The 19,111-nt window shown below is 52.5% G+C and overlaps 1 protein-coding gene across 1 annotated transcript; it reads left to right on the top strand.

Moving 5' to 3' along the window:
* Positions 1-14,240: 14,240 nt before the first annotated feature.
* NGA_2039200 (methyltransferase small) lies at positions 14,241-14,937 on the top strand (the record flags this gene model as incomplete). The annotated part of the gene is made up of 1 exon (XM_005854471.1): positions 14,241-14,937. A coding segment is annotated over one exon (697 nt), but the record flags the coding sequence as incomplete, so codon positions are not given.
* Between the last annotated feature and the right edge of the window lie 4,174 nt (positions 14,938-19,111).

Below are 19,111 nucleotides of genomic sequence, written 5' to 3' on the forward strand. Positions count from 1 at the left end.
GGGGCGCGGGGAACAAGGGCGGAGGGGATGGGGAATGCTTACGACAGAGAGTAATAGAAAATGCTAGAAAGCAATTGAGACACGAAACTGGACAAGGACAAAGGAACCATGGAGAGCGAAAGGGAGTGGGGGAAAAAGACGACGGGCTGCCCCTCTCAACCCACTTGCAACAGCGGCGAAGCTCTTGGACCGGCCAGGACCGCGTGATACAGCGGCGAGGAAGAGGGAGGACGGGCTCTTTTCAGGTACGCGCTGTGAAAACGCGAGGCGACTGTGGAGAGGAAAGAACTAGAATAGGAGGTGGAAGAGGCGCCCAGGGGGGCAGGACGCGCGGGGCCGTTCGCAGAGATCGCCTCCTCGCCACGCGGGAGCAGGCTGATCTCACAGGCTCTGTCCCTTCTTTTCCCCCTCTCGTGTCCCCCACCCTCCCCACCACCCACTGGCTCCGCTGCTTCCATGGCCGCTGCGTCTTGCCTTCCCTCCTTCCCCACCTCCCGCCCGGGCGCTGGGGGATCCCTCCCCTGCAAGGCCGACGCGGGTAGAGGGGGAAATCCCTGTGGCCCCTGATGCTGCGGCGGTACAGGCTTGCTTTCATGGTTGCGAGGCTTCCTCCTCTCGACCTCCTCGTCTCCGGTCGTCTCGTGCCGGAGTCGGGAGAAGACGCGAGGAGGCTTACCACGACCCGGCGAGATTTCGTGGCTGGCGGATGAAGAGGAGAGGAGCATGGAAGGAAGGGAGGAGGAGGAGGAGGAGCAGAGGGATAGCGAGGGAAGGTGGGGGGAGACCTGGGGCACGGTGTTGAAGCCGATGATGTCGGTGTTTAATTTCAGGTCCACGCGGCAGACGACGGGTCGGTGGTCACTGTCGAAGAGAGGTGGGGATGTGGGGAAAGGGAAGAAGATGCTCAGTCCGGTGGGGGCTCGAGTCTTGGTCCGTCATCCGCGACACCATTCAGTCACGCCTCTTGGTTCGAGCGCTCCCTTCCCTCCTTCCTTCCCGCCCGTCGCCCTTTTCCTCCGCCGGACCTGCCCGTAATGGCGTCACACATGTCGTAGCCCTGGATGAAGACCCGGGGCCCGACGTCGGGCAGAGCATGGAAGAGGATACGATCTAGACAGAGAAAGGATAAGGGGGGGAAAGGGGAAAGGAAGGGAGAAAAAAGGAGGCGATGAGCGGACAAGACGGTCTGAGACCTCCGGCCCCGTCTCTCAGCTTCCCCCCCCGTTGGTGCCACCTGTGTAGGAGGGCGGACGCGGTGTCCATCCGCTTTTCTTCGAGAAGGCCTTAAGAGTAAAGCATTTCTCCAGAAGGGAAAGCTGGGTGAAATCCCCCGCGCTCGCACCGGAGACCCATCGAAAGGAGGGCGGGAAGCGAATGGGTGCCTGACACGGTGGGGGGAGGGAGGGAGGCGGAAACAGAAGGAAAGAGGATGACGAAGTTGTCAGGGTCTTGTATCCGGATATATACAGATAGCACCGTCAGCTAATATGGCCAGATGCTCGGCTTTGCCTTCCCTCGCCCGCTCCCCTCCTCCCTCGTGCTCCGCTCTGTCTCGCGACCACACATCGTTTCAGCGCCATACAACACTCCTGTACCCTTCCTTCCTTCCACCCCCCCCATCTTTCCCTCTCCGTCTCAGCTACCTCGTGGAAACCGAAGAGCAGGTCGCCCGTCTCCATAGCCCGAGAGAGCTCGTCGCACTTCCCGATCCACGACCAGGCGTCCATCAATTGCCTCTCCTTCCTCCCTCCTTTCCTCCCTCCCTTGCTCCTTCCTTCCCTCCCTTCCCCCTCGCTCGCTTCTCTGGACAGGTAAAGGGCCTCGGCGGCCGTGAAACTGATGTGACGCTGGCGCTTGTTCGCGAGCCTAGACGGGGCAGGGAGCATGGACGATGGAGAATCGGAGGGGTAAGCGGAGGGAGTGAGGTCGCGGCCTGCGGGAGAGGAGGGTGCTTCCTGCTCCTCGGCGTCGGCTGCGTGCGTCTCGCTTGGAAGGGAAGTGACGTGGTGGGGAAGGGAGGCGGGGGGTATGTCCACGGGAAGAAGATAGTTAGGTTGGCGGGTGGAGTGCACGCTGCTATGATTGCGAGTGCATCCCAATACATCCACAGGCTGGCTTTGCTCGTGCTGGCAATGTGATTCCTCTTTTCCCGGCTTTGGAGAGCTTGGCTCCAGGAAAGCCTCCTGCTTGGAATCTGCCACATCCCTTGCGGGAGAGGTTGGTGCCTCGACCCCGTCTCTGTCGCTGCCCGCGCGCTCCATTTCCTCTTTCCCGCCCTCCTGCCACTCGCTTTCTTCCTCCGCTTCCCCGAACATCAAGCTGCGGTACCGACAGTCGCGCCAAGTCCGATCCCTCCCTGTGCCTATCCCTTGGCGTTCATTTCCACCCTTGTCAAGCGCTACCGCCCTGGGCCTTTCCCGGTCGCGTCCTTTTGGCGACGCCGTCTGGCTCTGCCACCAGGCGGCCTCCACGGCGGCGGACTCGCTCACGCGTCGGAGGATGTCCTGAGGATGGCAGGGAAACCAGCAGGGAAAGAGATGAGAAAAAGAGACGAGAAAAAGAGGTGAGACATACCCCCAAAGAGGCTGGGACAACATGGGTTGTCTGAACATGAAGCGGTCTTAAACGCTGACATGGATCCTACCAGAGGCTTGGCCGTGAGCCGGTAATTCAGATCCCCCAGGAGGATGGCGACATCGTGTTGCAAGTGCGCGTCGAAGTCTTCGTTATCGTAGGTCAGAGAGAGCTGCTCGTGGGACAGGGAGGGGAAAAGGGAGAGGAGCCAAAGAGAGGGGCTGTCAGTTGAAAGAAGGGTAGAAAGACCTAGCCGCGCAACCACTATTTGGCTTTTCCAAATAAGGAACTGCTACAGGATTCCATTACAGCTTACCAATGGAGGGTCAGACCTGAATGTACACGTTTCATTTCTGTTTTCCCTCACATACCCTTCCATTCCCCTCAGCTATCCACTCTCTTGCCCCCAAGAGCCTCACCTCTCGAAGCGTCTGCACGGCGTCTTGATTCCGCCTTGTCACGCGAGAATGACCGTGCTTGTCGGCGGCGAAATGGGCCGTGATGCAGGCGATGGACAGGTCATGGTACCTGCAACGCGAGCAAAGGAATCCGAGAAAAGGAATAAGACGAGGCGGCAAAGGATGTGGGATAGACGCCTTACGTGTCATCCAAGGGATGAGACACGTGGAGATGGAAAAAGATCTGTCTGTGTACGTTCCTCCCCTTGTTCTTGGTCCACACTCGCCGCTCGCAAACCTGGCTCCTATGTGATACGCTCCCCTCCTTTCCCCCCGCGTCCCCCCCTTAATTCCTTCCCTCCCTCCCCTCCCTCCCTGCATACCTGACTGACAAGCCAACCGTGCCCTTATTTGCAGCGCGGCCCATAATGCCGAGACTCATACCTGTATTGACGGTTCCTGAAGCTGAACGAGCTACCACCACGGCGCCTAATGAGCGGGTAGGGAAGGAGGGAGGGACAAAGGGACGAGGAGGAAGCATGGAGTGTCGACGCAAGTTTTCTTGTGCCATGAGGAGGAAGGGAAAGGGGGAGAAAAAGGAGGGGTTCAGATGGCATACCCCGTTGGATGTCGACCGTGCGGGCAAATATTGTGATGGCAATCATTCCTGTCCGAGAGGCGGGCGAGACGGGACCGTCATGTGAGCCTAGTCAGTCTTCTTCCTTCGCATTCACAAATGTGCAAAGCAACATCCTGGCTCCTTTTGCATGCAAGTGACGCGAGACGATCGACGTGCTCTTGACTAATAGGCCGAGTCTAGCCGTCAGTCGTCCTCTTCCCCTCCACATAACCCGCCCTACCGTTCAGGATGGTGGCGTCTCCAATCTCCCGGCAGAACATTTCGTAGACCGCGGGCCCGCCCAAGTGGTCGTGGAGGGCGATGCGCAAAGAATCGAGGATGAGGACCTCCTGAACGAGGGTAGGTGAGGTAGCGAGGGGGGGTAGGACGGAGATTGAGTGGAGAGAATCGCATGGATGAGATATTGTATCGGGAGGGATACAAAGCTTGAACGACAGATAAACATTAAGTCATGCAGTCGTAGCCAACATACTTTTACCACCCTCTCTCTAACCCTTCCTCCCTCCCTCCCTCCCTCCCTTTCTCCCTCCCTCCCTCTGCGCTTTCCGCGAACCCTTCCTCCCTCCCTCCCCTCCCTCCCTTTCTCCCTCCCTCCCTCTGCGCTTTCCGACCTGAAAGCCCAATATGTATAGATCGTAGCCTCGGGGAACCCAAGCAGGAATAGAGCCAAAAGACCGCACATCCGAGCAACCCCCTACGTTGCAGGTGCTGATGAAGACCTTCCCCTCGCGAAGGAAGGAGAAGGAACAGGGACGGGGGGAGGGGGCGGGGAGAGGGCGCCGTCTTGAGAGATGTCAGGGCTTTGAGAAAGGCTGTCGAGGGAGGGAGGGAGGGGAGAGTGGACCGAGCGCGACGGAGTTCGGATCAAGGGACTCATAGCTTGGTCTTTGGGAGGGGGAGGGACCTGGGGGGAAGATATAATAGGGGAAAAGCGACGGGTCAGGCGAACGAGCAAGAGTGGAGGGGAAGGATAGCGGTTCCTCGATGCCCTTCTTGTCCCATCGTCCTCCTTAATTGGACAGACCTCCTTCTCGATTCGTTGCTAAGCTGTTTATCCTCCGCCATATTCCTTTCCAACCCCACACTCCATTGATCTAGACTCGGTCATCGTACACGTTCCTTTCCCTCCCTCCCTCTAATCACCTCCTCCATACCCTCTTCTTCGCCCGACGGCTCTGCGCGATCTTCCCGGAAGCACCCCCCTGCGCGCCCCCTATCACTCCAGGTCGTTCTATATCCTCCCCTGTGTCTTCCTCCTCTTCGTGCATCCTCTCTCCTCCAAGCTGCGATGTACTTCGACGGTCCAGGCGCCGAGCGCGTGAGAACAATCTGCCAGAAGAGCAATGTTAGCAGACACAAGCACGAGAGGAAGTGAAAAAGGAAGAAAGGAAGACATGGCAAAAAGACGACTACACGTACCCAGAGCCCACTTTGCTCATGCTCTTCTTCAAATTGCCGTCCAAGCAGACATCGAAGGCCCCCCTATGGACATGGGAGAAAAGCGAGGGGTAAGCGCACATGGTCCCGATTAGCAGAGGACTCCTTGTGTGGACGTCGGTCACTCCTTCCCCTCCTCGCTTCTTTTCGCTCCCACCTTCCCCTTCTCAGCCGATGGTCTCTCTTTTTTCTTCCTGTCCTGCTCTCCCCCTCTATCGATTGTTCTTCTTATTTCCTGACGATTCTTTCTCCTTACCCGAAGATTAACGCGTCCAATAGCCCAATCGAACGAAAGGCCGCCAGGCGGATGAAGGTCACGATGATGCTCGTTTGCCCATGGCCCTCTTGCTGCATCCACAGCGACCTAAAGAAGGATACCAGGGGGGGTGGGAAAAGAATGCGTCAGCAGCATGTAGGTGCCTTTTACCCTCGCCCTCCTTTGCCTATCGACGCGTCCGTTCTGAGTCCCCATGAGCATCGTGTCCTCATATACGTCTTCTCCCCTCTTGCCCCTTAATTTAATTGTGAAGTCTTCAGTCAGCTGGAGTCTTTTACCGGGTGGAGTCTACGCTCCGCCTCTCTCTCTATTGTCTGCCATCTCTCCATTTTCATCACTAAAGCTTTTCTATTTCTTAGATCCCTAAGTTTCCTCCCAGATCTCCATCTCCTGCCTCCCTCAATACCAGTGGATGAAATCCATCGCCGATCCGATTGACAGAGCTGAAGGTATAACAATAGCCACAAGCATCAGCTTCCGGCGAATTCGCGCGTAACGACCTGAGAGGAAGGAATTAGGATCATCCGACGTAGCGCGCCTGGTGTTGAAGGAGGAGGGAGAGGAAGGCAGGCAACGAATAGGGAGCAGGACAACAGAATATGAGATGGAAGTTGTGGATTCAGAGCCGTCATACGAAGGCATATGGTATCTGATAATATTCGGACCTCTATCCTGATCCCGTCCTGAGACACCACCCCTCCCTCTCTCCCTCCGTCGCTCCCTCTCCGCACCCCTTGAGCGCCCGCCACGTCAGCCAGTACATGATCAGCATAAAGACAATCGCCGGGGGGAAGGCCAACAGGTCCACAGCGAAGCCGGCGATGAATATATGCCTGTCGATGATCCGAAAAGCGCGAGGGAGGGCAGGAAATGAGAACGCATCCTGTTTCCGGGAAGGAGAAGGCGATTCTGGGAAAAAGGACCACACGCCCGCCCCATCAAAGGTTTCGTGCACACGAGGTAGAAGGAAGATAGGTTGCTGGGAGGGAAGACAGGGACCTGAAGGAATCGTGGGCTACGGCGTATTTCCACAGGACAGTCCAGAAGACCCCGTACAAAACGACTCCCAGACAGGCAATAGCCAGCATCTAGGAGGGAAGAGAAGGAGGGATGGCGTGGAAGGGAGGAGGTAACGAGATAGGGGGAAGAAAGTGGATCGCCAAGAAGTCTCGGGCACTCTCAGCGACCGCCCACGACGTTCGCCTTATCCCCAGCGTCCTCCATCGGCACCTTTCCGGTGTCCCTAGATTGGTCACATGTATGATCACCCATCCCCCCCCAGTCCCCGAGCCTCGAACCTTCTTGGGGGGCGCGTCCCGTTTCAGGCGCGAAAGAGAACGGCGCCGGCCGATGAAGGAATACATGATGTAGGAGATGTAGCAATGGGCGAAGGCATTGAACATACACTGGGCCTCCAAGAGCTCCACGTACAGAATGGTGTTGACCGGGCCTGCCGGGGGGGTTGGGAGAGTCCAAAGAGAGGATGGTGTCACGCAAGAGGCATCCAACCCGACCTCCTTTGCGAAAACCAGGAGCAATGGCGGGCCAAGCATAGCGCGTCTCTCCCTATTCGCGCAATTTTACATCCTTCCCTTTGTGATTTCTAATTCCCTCCCCTTCCTCTCCCCACCTCGCCGCTCGGGGTCCCAATACTTGAGAGGGAAAGCATTAGTGTCGAAGACGTAAATATACTCAATCAGAGAGCCGATGAAGTCGATGATGAAGAGAATGATCACCTAAAAGTGTCGAAAGAGATTGATGAATTGCGATTTGTAGGGATAGAGAGGCAGCAACCTGCAAAGCCCCTCAATTTGGTCATGAGTCCTGTCCCTTCATCTCAATCCTTGCCACATCTCTCGAGCCACGTTCTCCATCAGCACTATGAGAGGATCAAAGGTGTCACGCAGGATACGTGAAAATACCAGTTTGTCGAAGAAGTCAGCTAAAGTCCGCGTCCGCCGGGGATCCTCCTTATTGAGTCTTCGTCGCTTTCGCCATATCCATGTACCCACCACGGCCGAGGCAACCACGCTGCCCAGAAGAGAAGAAAGGATGAATCACTTGAGTCAACGAAATTTCCTAAGGATGTAACGAATTCAACATCCAAAACGGAGAAACCGCCGAAAACGACGGACGGAGCCTCAGACCTACCTAGGTGTCGTCACAAGCATCTTAAATGTATTGTAGAGGCACCAATTCTCGCCTCCACCCTCCTCTAGAGGAGGACCAGGACAGAACCAGGACGCTGAAAACGTCATGATTGGGTTTCAGTACGGAAATGAAAAATGCTACCGTCTCCCAGAACGGCGTTCAGTGACCGGCCTGCGGTTAAAGCGGCATCCCTCTCAGACAGCAGACGAAGCCATGGAGTCCTACTCATGATCCTAGGTCAGCAACCGCGCGGACCGCACATGTTGCCTGTGTCCTGTGAGACTGTTGAGGCGCGATGTGCGATGATAGATGAGGTATTGTCCTAGCAGTACGAGAATAGCTCGATCCGTGGAAAACCGTTGCTGGTAGCGAGGAGAGGGGGAGGGGAGGTTAGCGGGGAGAGGCAGGAGACTGCACATGCCTCATTATCACGAGGGAAAACACAACGATTGCCCAGTTACGTGGCCGGGAGATCTGTACATGTTTGGAAAGATACCTCGCTACAATCATGGCCAGGTGCTGTACCAGCGGAGACGGTGGAATGTACTTCCTGGACACGATCTTCCACGCCGGAGCGCGTATCATGCCAGTGTATCATGGCGACAAAGAAATGATGAATCTCGCGGGTTGAGGTCTTATTTCATTTCACCTCACTATCATGGAGATTATCGGCAAAGTACCAACCTTAGCTATCGCATTTCAAATGTTTGCGGAAGGAGGGAGGATTTATTTGCGCCAGGTAAGGTTCAGAGTAAAGTGGGGGCCACCCTTCAACGCATTATGACCAAATGCATTATGGTGATACCCCAGAAAAGGCTTCTAAGACGTTTCCGCACGATAACCATGATGATCAAATGTAGATGGCAGATTGCTAAATCGTCTTCGACGCTTTATGCGCACAACAACTACCTAAACTTGCCGCGCCGCGAGGCCGGCATAGTTGTCTGACCGTGCTCAAATTGAGACTCTTTAATGACCTCATGTTCCATCAAAGTGCTCTCAATCTTTCATGTGAAAATAGCTCACTTGTTTTCTTTTTCGAATGGAAAGCTGGTCAGATGTGTCCTTCCGCAGGTTTATGTCCTGCACTATGAAACAGCCGCCGGGTAGTCGCGGGAAGTCCGTAGCTCAACGCACGATCGGCGGCGCTCATCTACCAATAAAGGGAGACGAACGGGTGACGTATTTGAAGGATCTGGAAAAACAGAAGGAGCGAGGAAGACTAGTGGACCGTGAAACACAAAAGGATGTTTGCGTTGGGAATGGAACTTTCCCAGTGCCCGGGTCAAACCTGAGATTCTAAAAAGAGCTTGTCACCTTTGCTGTTACACAGAACTAACACTGAAAATTAAATATAAACATAATCGAGTCTCACTGCTTCCTTATTGTATCCATTTACCATTACAAACAGGAAGATCAGGTACTAATTAGGCAATGTTCGTCTCGATAGCAAGCCATTCTTTGTAGTCAGTATTGGACACGACAAATGCGTCAAGGCAAAGATCGCAAGGTATTGTACTTGCAATAATATAGCCTTCCGCATAGTCTACGTAAAATGTTGAAGAGGAGATCTCCATACCGAAGTCCATTCATGGAAATGGAAGAAATGATGTCGGAAAAATGGTCGAGCCCATGGCAAGCCATGACTAGAATGGAAGAGAAATTATCCTAGATCGGCAACGAACTAACCAACCAGGCGTAGCGAGAAGACTTTTGTGAACGGAAGGATCGTCCAAACAGATAAGAATTCATCAGGGAATATACGAACGAATCGACATTCTTAAGTCTCGGCCAAGGGGCTGTTAGCCGAGGGTGGCTTACGGTAAGCGAGTGGGGACCTGTTAAAAATGTCCTTCCTGTTTAAATAGAGAGACTGATGATGTCCTCGATAGATGGATGTAAAGGCGTACCTTGGGCGCCTGCCCAGGGCACCTGCCTAACCGAGCCTTCATCTATACATATCGAGGAAAATCAATCTCTCTCTTTTAGCCGACAGAATATTTTTAACAGTTCCCCCTTCGCTGGGAGTAAGCCGCCCTTCGCTCCCTATGCCCCCAATTGAAGTCTAATCTGTTCGGTCGCTCCTTCTTAGGGTGCTCACCCAAAAAAATCTTACGTTCATGAAAGAAGTTATAGCTGCACTAAAATATTGATTTCATAGCCGATCTAGTGAAAATTCTTTTTATTCTGGTCATGGCATGCCTTAAGCATGCCCAAATCTTCGATTCCTGGGAGTGGGCTTCGGTCCGGAGACTTCTTCTGTCCAAATTGCACTTAGACGCCTCTAGAGGCTGAATAGTTGCAAGATCGAAACCTTGCGATCTTACCCTTCAATATCTTGTCACCTGGGTTACTTCTCCCGATTCCTCGGGCAGCCCAACTCCGTATTGAATTCGCAAGGTGACTCCTTGCCCCGGTCTCGAAGAGCCTCTTGCCGCTCTTCTCGCGACGACAGAGGGTCTGGATTGTAGTAGCGAGGGCTTATCCGGACAGCTTACTGAAAACTCTTTTGACCGCAGCGATTTGATGGACCCGTTCAATCCTCAAGATGTTCGAAAGCAGCCATTCGTCCGTCAGCTGCTCTGCTGGCACTTGTAGAGGACCGGTCAGAGCCTTCCTGTACCTTCCAACTAGACAGCAAGCACGAGATGAAATAAAGTACCCAAAAATTGGTGAGATGCGAGGTTATCTGCCTGTGCCTTTGTCTACGGGAATCGGAGAAGCAAGACCTCCCGGCATTCATTTATTACTCAGCCGTTTCTCAAATTTGAATTTAACTCACCAAAAAAAAACGGAAATCCGGAGTGAAACAATGAGCAATATCATCGATCACCAACATTTGATTGATTTCTGACTTACAGATGGGAAAAATGAGATATTAATTTTTGAATGCTGATTTCGATCGTAGCCATACCCCTTATGTCTGCATATGATCAATCATTTAGTGCTGACATCAAGAAATTTGTTCCATCTTTAACACCACCACCATTCTTTTCATACTATCGTACCGCAGGACAGCCCACCCACGGCGACGTCTAGGGGGATTCCATGCGGCCTCCACCGCACTTTATACCTGATACCCCACATCGACGGAGACGGTCTGCAGTTTTCACCTCAGTAGCATTATGCTTCATTGCTCCATTATTCTACATCGTCTGTCTCATATCGTACCACATGGAGGGCCAAGACGACGTCCTCAAGTTCTCTATTTCCAATGCCTTTGCTTCTTCAAAACCAAAGAAAGAGAGCTTGATTATCAAAGCTGCAAGTTCGAAAGGCGGAATAGGAATCCCCCTTGTACAAAGCAAGGAGAACCATCGTACCTTCAGCACTATAATTCGGCATGCCCTCAAACCTTTAGTACCGGGTCTAATGATCGCTGCGTCCCTTGATGAAGAAAGTATGAGTGTACCTTCCTCCCAAGGACGGGCACTAACAAGGATGCAGAGCTCGGAGAGCCCAATGCCAGTAAAGGAAGAAGAGGAACGTTCCTCTGACGACTTCAGGCGGCTGGCCTCGGGCCCGGGGGGAATCAAGCTACAAAGTATCTCTGACGCGCAATACGTTGGGATGGTAGGTCTTGGCACACCGGCTCAATACTTTCGCGTCCTATTTGATACAGGATCAACGGATGTTTGGGTGCCCGCAGCGAATTGTCCGTCGTGCGGTCCGGGCCGGCGGGGATTTCATCCTGGGGCTTCTCGTACTTACCGGGACGTATTGGAAAAGGATGACGATATGGAGGACGACGATGGAGTCCTGCCTCGGTTGTTCGAGGCGATGTATGCCGATGGAATTGTTGCGGGAAAGAAGGGCGAGGATACATTAAGAATTGGAGATGTTGCCGTTGAGGGCATAAAATTTGGTCAGGCAATCTATGAAGATGGAGAGCTTACATTAGCGTCCTGGGATGGTGTGGTTGGCCTGGGCCTCGGTAAAGCGGGGGAGATTAGCAAGCCGACGGTGCTGGAGGCGTTGCGGGAGCAGCATCCCGATCTGCCTTTCCATTTCTCTGTCTTCTTGGCAGCAGACGACCGGGGATTGGTCGAAGAATCAAGCTCGGAGCTACGCTTGGGAGGCTACGACCTAGACAAGGTAGGGCAAAACGCTTCCTGGCACTTCGCTCCACTAATTCTGGACGAAGGAGGGCGTGCAGGGAAAAGCTGGGGATGGAACGGGGAAGAAGAGGAGTCGATAAGCATAATGAGACCAGGCAGGTGGTCCGTCGGCGTGAATGGCGTGGAGGTCCGTGCACGCAACCACCAGCAGCCGGGCCGAGGTGAAATTTTGCGACTTGAAGAAAAGAAGGAGCTGAATGGAGGCGGTACAAATGAAGCGGGATGGGGTCACGGCATCGCCATTGTGGACACAGGCGCCTCCCTCTTCATTCCTCCATCGACGGAATATCCCCGCCTAATTTCTCTCATCACGCAGGGCCTTCACTGCACGGTGTCCAGTACGTATAGCTCCACGAAAACTCCCTCGTCTGGGTGGCTTCCGACTTGCTACGGCGTTTCCGTCTCCGATTTTCCGGATTTGGTCGTTCGCTTCCAAGATGGACCCTCCCTGCCCCTCCGCGCGGAAGACTATGTCTCGTGTTCCCTCAGCATCTGTATCCTGCTCCTACAAGACGTCGCTGACAATCCCTTTTGGGTCCTGGGCGAGATCTGGCTCGAGGCCTATTACACGCTCTTTGACGTTGCAAACCAAAGGCTTGGCTTTGCCTGCCCTCGGGAAGGTTGCGCAGGAGGGTCCTGGCATGGAGAACGGCATGCATATGGGCCGTTCGTCTGGGCGAAATTGGCGCCGTTCCTTGCGATCTTGTTGGGGATTGTGGGATGGCAGTGTTGGGGTCTCATTTTTGAGGTGGTGGAATTCATTTTTCTCGAGGAAAGACGGGTAAGAAGCGTCGAAGGGAGGGAAGAAGAAGGGGTGGAAAGAGAGGAGGAGGAGGAGGAGGAGGAGGAGGAAGAGGAGGGGGAGGAAGAGGAGGGGGAAGCCTCTCGATTTTGGTTCAATTTACTCAATAGGCATGACAGTCGGGGCACACAACATTTGGAAGAGGAATCTGGTGATGAGGAGGTTAGCTTTGCTGTCCTTGATTCGAGAGCTGCTCGCCGCGCGGTGTCGGCTTTAACGAGCGTGCCACAGAGAGGATTTCGGTGGATGTGGGGTGAGAGAGACTCGATATGGACGACCTCTTTTGTTAATAGATGGTGGCCTTCAGCAAGGCGGTCGTCGCAAGAGCGTCGGAGCCGGACCATGTCTCTGGTGACGTTTCAATCCGATTCAGGCGGAGAGAACGGGGGCTCAATGGACGAGGATGAGCTGCTCCGTCACGATGGAGAGGAAGATGTTATATTTAAGGAAACAATGGACAAAGGAGGAGGAAACGGATGTCATGGAAGCCAGCGGCGTCGTGGGTGGTCGTTAGAAGGTCTCTATCCCCGCCCGCGGGGTCGGACGTCGAGCAACAGCCTTACTGTTATACCAGCTTCGGAGACTCCCAATGGAGAGGAGATAGGTAAAGGTTGGTCTTAATGAAAAAACATTACTGAGGACCGCCTCTCATGTATATTTCAAACATAATTTTTGGGGTGTACGCCTCGTATCGTGATCATGCCGGTATTTTAAATGTTAAAAAAAGTTACTTGGAAGTATGATGATTTATTGATATAAAAAGAGGTCGTGCTCGTGATTGCCTTGTATGAACTTTACTGTGGGCTGATGCCTATCTTCAGACAGGAGTGTTGGGACCTTGGTCTGTCTAGGAGCGTGGGTTTTCATAGGGAATGGAGTGTGTGAAGGGAGTGTTTTCTTTCTTAGCTCGAAAGTTATTGCGAGAGCGGGAAAGGGGGTGAGTGTCACCTTAGAATTATGGGAGTCACGGCCTACTATGTTCCTTGACCCGTCTTGGAAACTTTTCATACTTTCACAGTTAGAACATAAATGGTGTCTTGATGGCAACATCTCATTTCAATTCTCGACTCGCGACTCGATTTTTTTTTCATATCTTCATATTCCTTTATCCAAGCACAAATACGTGAGGTTAAAAGCCAAATGTTGTTTCAATCAAAGTTTCTCTGAACTGGAAGGAGAAGAAAATAAAAAATAGAAAATCCCATAATGTTTTAGAAAAAGTCCGGACCCACACGGATAGGAGACAAGCCCGGTCCTCTCACAAAGGAGCGCCTCGCCGCTCAAAAGGCAAACACGCTAGCAGAGCGCCCAGGAGTCCACCAAGTCAAATTCTCGTATCTCAATCTCACTGGTTCATTTGTTGCCACAGATTAGCTTGATTTTGCGGTGTCAGTTGAGGAGCCATGTCTGAACCTCCTGGCGCTCGGTCTTAGCCTGAGGATGCCCAGACTGAACGAGTACTGCCTTGGATCGAAATCTCAAGCCGACTATCCTATAAACAATGCATTCCATATCATGTTTCAAATGTGCGGGGACGGGTCGCGTGCAAATTAAGCGAAAGGTCAAACGATCTCATTGTGCTCAGGACAGTCCCAACGACACTCCTCAGTCGTTGACGCCCCTACCAAAGTTACAACTGGCTGCGGACGAAGCCCTGGTAACTAAAGGCAACCACACAGCCCAAATCACTCGAACGTGTCATGTTTGTCAGGGTCGAGGAGAAATCGTCTCGACTAAAAAGCGGCGGGGGATGGATAAGACCGGTGTCGTCACGATCCCTCGCCGTCCACCTGACTTCAAATTACGCGGCCCCTTACGTCCTTCGTCTATGACAAGCCCGCAGCCTCAAGCAGGAGAAGCTCTATGCTGTCTCTCAGGAGATTGGCGGATCTTTCAGCCCGTGGGAGGTCATCGGTACTCCACGGACGATGTAGTTACCGCCTGGATCGCGGGTGAAGAGATGAGACGAGGCTGGGGACGTGAACTGTTGCGAGGCGTCGAATCAGACAAGGCTGATGGAGAATGCGCGGGCCTTTTGCTGATCCGTGGTGGAGGAGAGAAGCAAGCAGATGGTAGAAGAGAGGAAGTCGTTCGGGGGGCCCAGGAGCAGGGCGAGGGCCTTCGGGGATTGGACTTGGGCTGTGGGTTGGGCAGCGTCCTGATGATGGTGTGCTGGCAGCTCCCTCGCCTTCACGCAGTCGGGATTGAGGCACAAGCAAGCTCGGTGGAGCGTGCGCGCCGCTCATTACTGGTCAACGGCTGTGCCGATCGCGCGTGTGTCCGCCATGGAGATTTTCGAAATTTCTTCCCTTTGTCGTCGTCAGGCAGCGCTGCTGCCAAAATCCGAACATCCCTCCCTGCGCCCCCTCCACCTCTTTCTCCTCTTGTATCCTCGTCCTCGTCTCTCTCTTCTCCTGAACCGAGGGCTTTCGAGGCCCGCACTTTTCATCTCATCACAGGCACCCCACCCTACTTCGACGGCCATGGTGCCCCTGCTCCCTCCCACCCCGCAGATCCACCTATTTCTGTCACCTCGCTTTCTTCCTGTACCTCCTCCACGTCCTCCCTGGCCCTCCAGTCTTCTCCTTCCACGACCTCAACCGTCCTCAAAACCAAGAGTGGAAAAGCCCGCCTCCGTCCCTCCTTGTTGCCTGCCGCGGAAGACCAACGACCATGCAACTTCGAACTGCGAGGCGGTGTCGAAGCGTACATCCAGACGGCCGCGGTCGCTTTGAGCGGCAGAGGGATATTTGTCATGTGTGCCTCGGATCTACCGGGCGTCGAGGCCCGTGTCTTGCGAGCAGCAGCGGCGGAAGATCTTACAGTTTTGAGGAAAGTTGAGGTGGAACCGAAGGAGGGGCAGCCGAACCTGTTTGCCGTCTATACGATGTGCCATGCGAATGGATCGCCCATGGCGATAGAAAAGAAGAGGAGAGGTCAAGATGGGAAGGACGGAAGTGTTGAGAGGGGGGAAAGCATGACGCATAGACTCAAGGGAAGAGAACTGGATGAGGAAAATGGAAATGGAGCCATGCTAAGCACGGGACACGAATGTGGATTTGATATGGTCGCGTCAGAACCAGGTATGGAGGGGCAGAGAGTGAAAATTTTAGGAGGTGTGGAGACTGGCAGTGTGGGTTTGGAGGGAGATGCACGAAAGCATGTATCACGGCAAAGAGAGCATGCGACGCGCCCATCTATTAAAATACGAGAGCGTTTGCCAGTTCGGAAAGCGATGCCTTCGACTTTACAATCAAACCCCAAAGCATCTATCAATCGAAGGACGTATGCCTATCGGCGGGTCCTTCATGACATGTGCATGCCTGACAACGAAATATGATTTTGTGACCCTCTCGTGCGTGAAATAATAATTTTTAATTTTTAATTTGTAATTTGGTGGGTTAGATTCAATCTACATTCTGTTGATGCTAATCTACGTTATGAATATCGTGCGTGGATCTAGGAAATAATGCGTCAGGATTATCAGTCTTGGATTAAATTTTTTCTTTATCATTTATTTGATCCGTGAGCGAAAGCCTTCCGTTATTTTCCTCATTTACGCAGTCTTTGAGCTCTCTGATTCTACAATTTTGTCATGTATAATCAACTGCAAACTCGATTACTAGATACATTTCTTAACCTTTGCATGTCCTATAAATTACCGCTAGCCTGCGAGCACGGAACTATCTTCCGCAAAATGCCGTATAAGTGAACATGAAATCGCAGCACACAGGATGCGTCCACCAACCAAAAAATTGACGAATAGAAGGAGCATTTACTGCCAGAACAGTATGAGCCCTAGCGTCAAACAGAGGGACATATTTTTCGTTCAATATAATTCAGTCGTCCTGCTTGATTTCAAATGGGATCCCGTTCTTAAGTGATACCGGACCTGATGGTAGCTGGTCTGCGCCAGAGAAAGAAGTCACTTTAAATAACGAATTTGTGTGACCTCATGGACTGTGAGAATATAATTGCTTCAAAAAGAGGTACCTATCGAAAGATATGGACGATCGATTGCGTTTTTCTCGTAGCCATGCATTCTTTCAAGACTTTTCTGCATGACCAGGAAAATATTCTGCGAGGGTTTTGAACACAAAAGATGTGCAATGATGGAACATGAAATCATCAATATAAGACAAAACATACAAGTCACTTAGAATCTGGTCCTCTGCGGTGATTTGACTGTTCTGAAAACAGGAATCCTTGTGGTGATACTTTGAATTAGGAATAAACGGAATTTCAAAATTCAAGAACCAGTGCTTACCGAAGATGCGAAAAGGCAGTCTCCTTTCCAGATCTTTGCAAATTTTCCGTATGGTATTTCAAGACACGAAAGACAAACATTTTAGAACACATTAAATCCTGCAGCAGGTGACTCTATAGTTTTGAATGGTAGCGTATGGATACACAAGTATTTCATCTCTGGATCTGTTGTCGTCCCTCGCCAAAAAAAGTTAGCGAGGAGTCCCTGGACCGCAGTTTCTCATTAAATACCATTTGGTTTTTATCATGCGAAGGATATTATGGATTAAATTATCGTAGATTAAATCTCGAAAATGCTTGACCTTTCAATCTGGCCTGAGAAACGATAAACATTTATCACAAATCGGGCGCTCAGGGCGCTATGACACTGGGAGGCAACAATTCTACCCCTTTCCCGGACGGATATGATTGGGCGAAGCATTCTGCAAATCTTTCCAGGCTCTCATCAAGAACGGAGATTCTTCAACCTATTTGCATGATTAATGAAAGTAGGAACCGTACCGCGACTCCTGCAACGATGTCGATCAGCAGTGGGGCTATCAGTACGACGAGCATGCCTTGGACACCTTTATCCTCACCTTTATCCTCATCACCCAACGCCTTGAACAAGACAGACACGATGCACTCATTCCCAGGTTCAAATGCATCGCATTTGTCATCAAGTTCTATTCCATTTAAAGCATTCTCCTTCGGCGTCGATTGGGAGCAGCACGGCCCCGCCTTTAATACTACACCGATGGGCTCGACAAGGCCCGCTTCGGAGCTAAAGCTTCCCCCAACTCGTCGCCAAAATATAAATTCCAAAAATACACGTACGACCGCAACTGCTTTAATGCCTTTCCTTCTTCCCCGACTCACATACTTTCTCAGCCTTGTGGAGGTGAACATCTTCCTGCAAGTTTCCAAACGGCATCTCGCGGCTATGGCTTGCTCTGATGCAGTTCAAGGAATCGCTGTCCGTCATCCCCGAGATGGATGCACCAGTTCTCATTCCTATCAGTGGTGTAAGAACACAAGCAAAGTGAGAGATGTCGAGAAAATTGAGGGATGTGGACGTGATATGGATTCACACACGATCGCTACAGGGCAGTGGGAAATCCATGATCCAACAAGCGAGATCGAGACGGCACATCCCCTGCTTGCCCTCATTTCTCGTTACCAGAAAGGGCTAAGGTCTCTTCGAGTCGCTGATCTCAGGGTGTTTGCCCCTACACTTGTCGCCGCAGGGCAGGGTCTTCTATCTAATTTGACGCATTTGAGTCTCGCGTATGCAAATATTCAAGACAAGGAGCTTACAGACTTTTCTATTCTTCTTGGACGATATGATGGGCTTCTCCATGACGGAAATAGCACTCAAGGAACTTCCTCTTGGTCCACTTCCTCCTCCATCCTCTCCAGCCGCTGCCTTCCTTCTCTCCTCCCTTTCCTTGAGTATCTCACCCTAGCAGGAAACCGCTTCGGCGATCCAGGTGTTATAGCTTTTGCTGACCTTGCCTTAGGCCAGGGTGCATTACCGTGTCTTCAATCGCTTAATTTGGGCGCAAATGGATTCACCCCGTCGGGACGAGCCCTGGTAGCTCTGGCAAGGGCTTTCGGAAACAGACGAACGAGATACCAGGGGGGCAATCACACGAATGGGACAATGTGTGTTGGCTTGAAGAAGCTTGTGATGGGCACCTGGATATGGGACCGTCTAGCGTCGCATGCTCGTCTCTCGTCCCTTGCCATCCCTCCCTCATCAATCACCACTGCCTACTATCAAAAGCCCTATCAGCCTCGCCTTCACGAGCATCCTTTATACCACCTTTTCCTTTCCTTAGCTCCCACGTTGGAGGAGCTCGATCTAACGGACGTCTCCCTCCTGCCCAACGAAGTCGACGCGCTCGTGAATGCTTGCCGGCGGGTCGCTCTCCCAGCTATACCCTCGTCCATCCCGCATGTGCCTCTACAAACTCTCCGTTTTTCATTAAGCTCTGGAAATCAGGACCATGTCGGGGAAAAATCTGGGAATTATAGGCCAAAGGACGGCCTCCGTGGCATTATATCCGCCTTTCAAGATGGTGTTTTCCTTTCCGTGCAGAAACTCGACCTCTTCAACGGCAATTTAAGCGGAACTTTTCTTTTGTCCCTCGCACAAGCCCTGCGGGGCGATGTTCTACCGTATCTTCAGCACCTGCGTCTCGCACACATGGGACTGACGTCTCAAAGTTTATCGAGCCTCTTATGTGCCCTGCGCATGGACACGCCTCCTCGTCTTCCTTCCCACTCGTCTCTTGTGGGCAATGGGAATGCTCTTAAAGTCCTCTCTCTGGAGGGTAATGCCTTGCTGGGTCCAACAGGCGCAAGAATCCTGGCCACATGTGTGCAAGACGGTCGTCTTGGCGGCTTACAAAGCTTGAATTTGAACGGTTCCAGATGTAGGTCTCGGCGTGGAAAATCACGGGTAGA

Source organism: Nannochloropsis gaditana (assembly GCF_000240725.1).
Source record: "Nannochloropsis gaditana CCMP526 unplaced genomic scaffold scaffold495, whole genome shotgun sequence".
In the NCBI taxonomy this organism is placed as follows: Eukaryota; class Eustigmatophyceae; order Eustigmatales; family Monodopsidaceae; genus Microchloropsis; species Microchloropsis gaditana.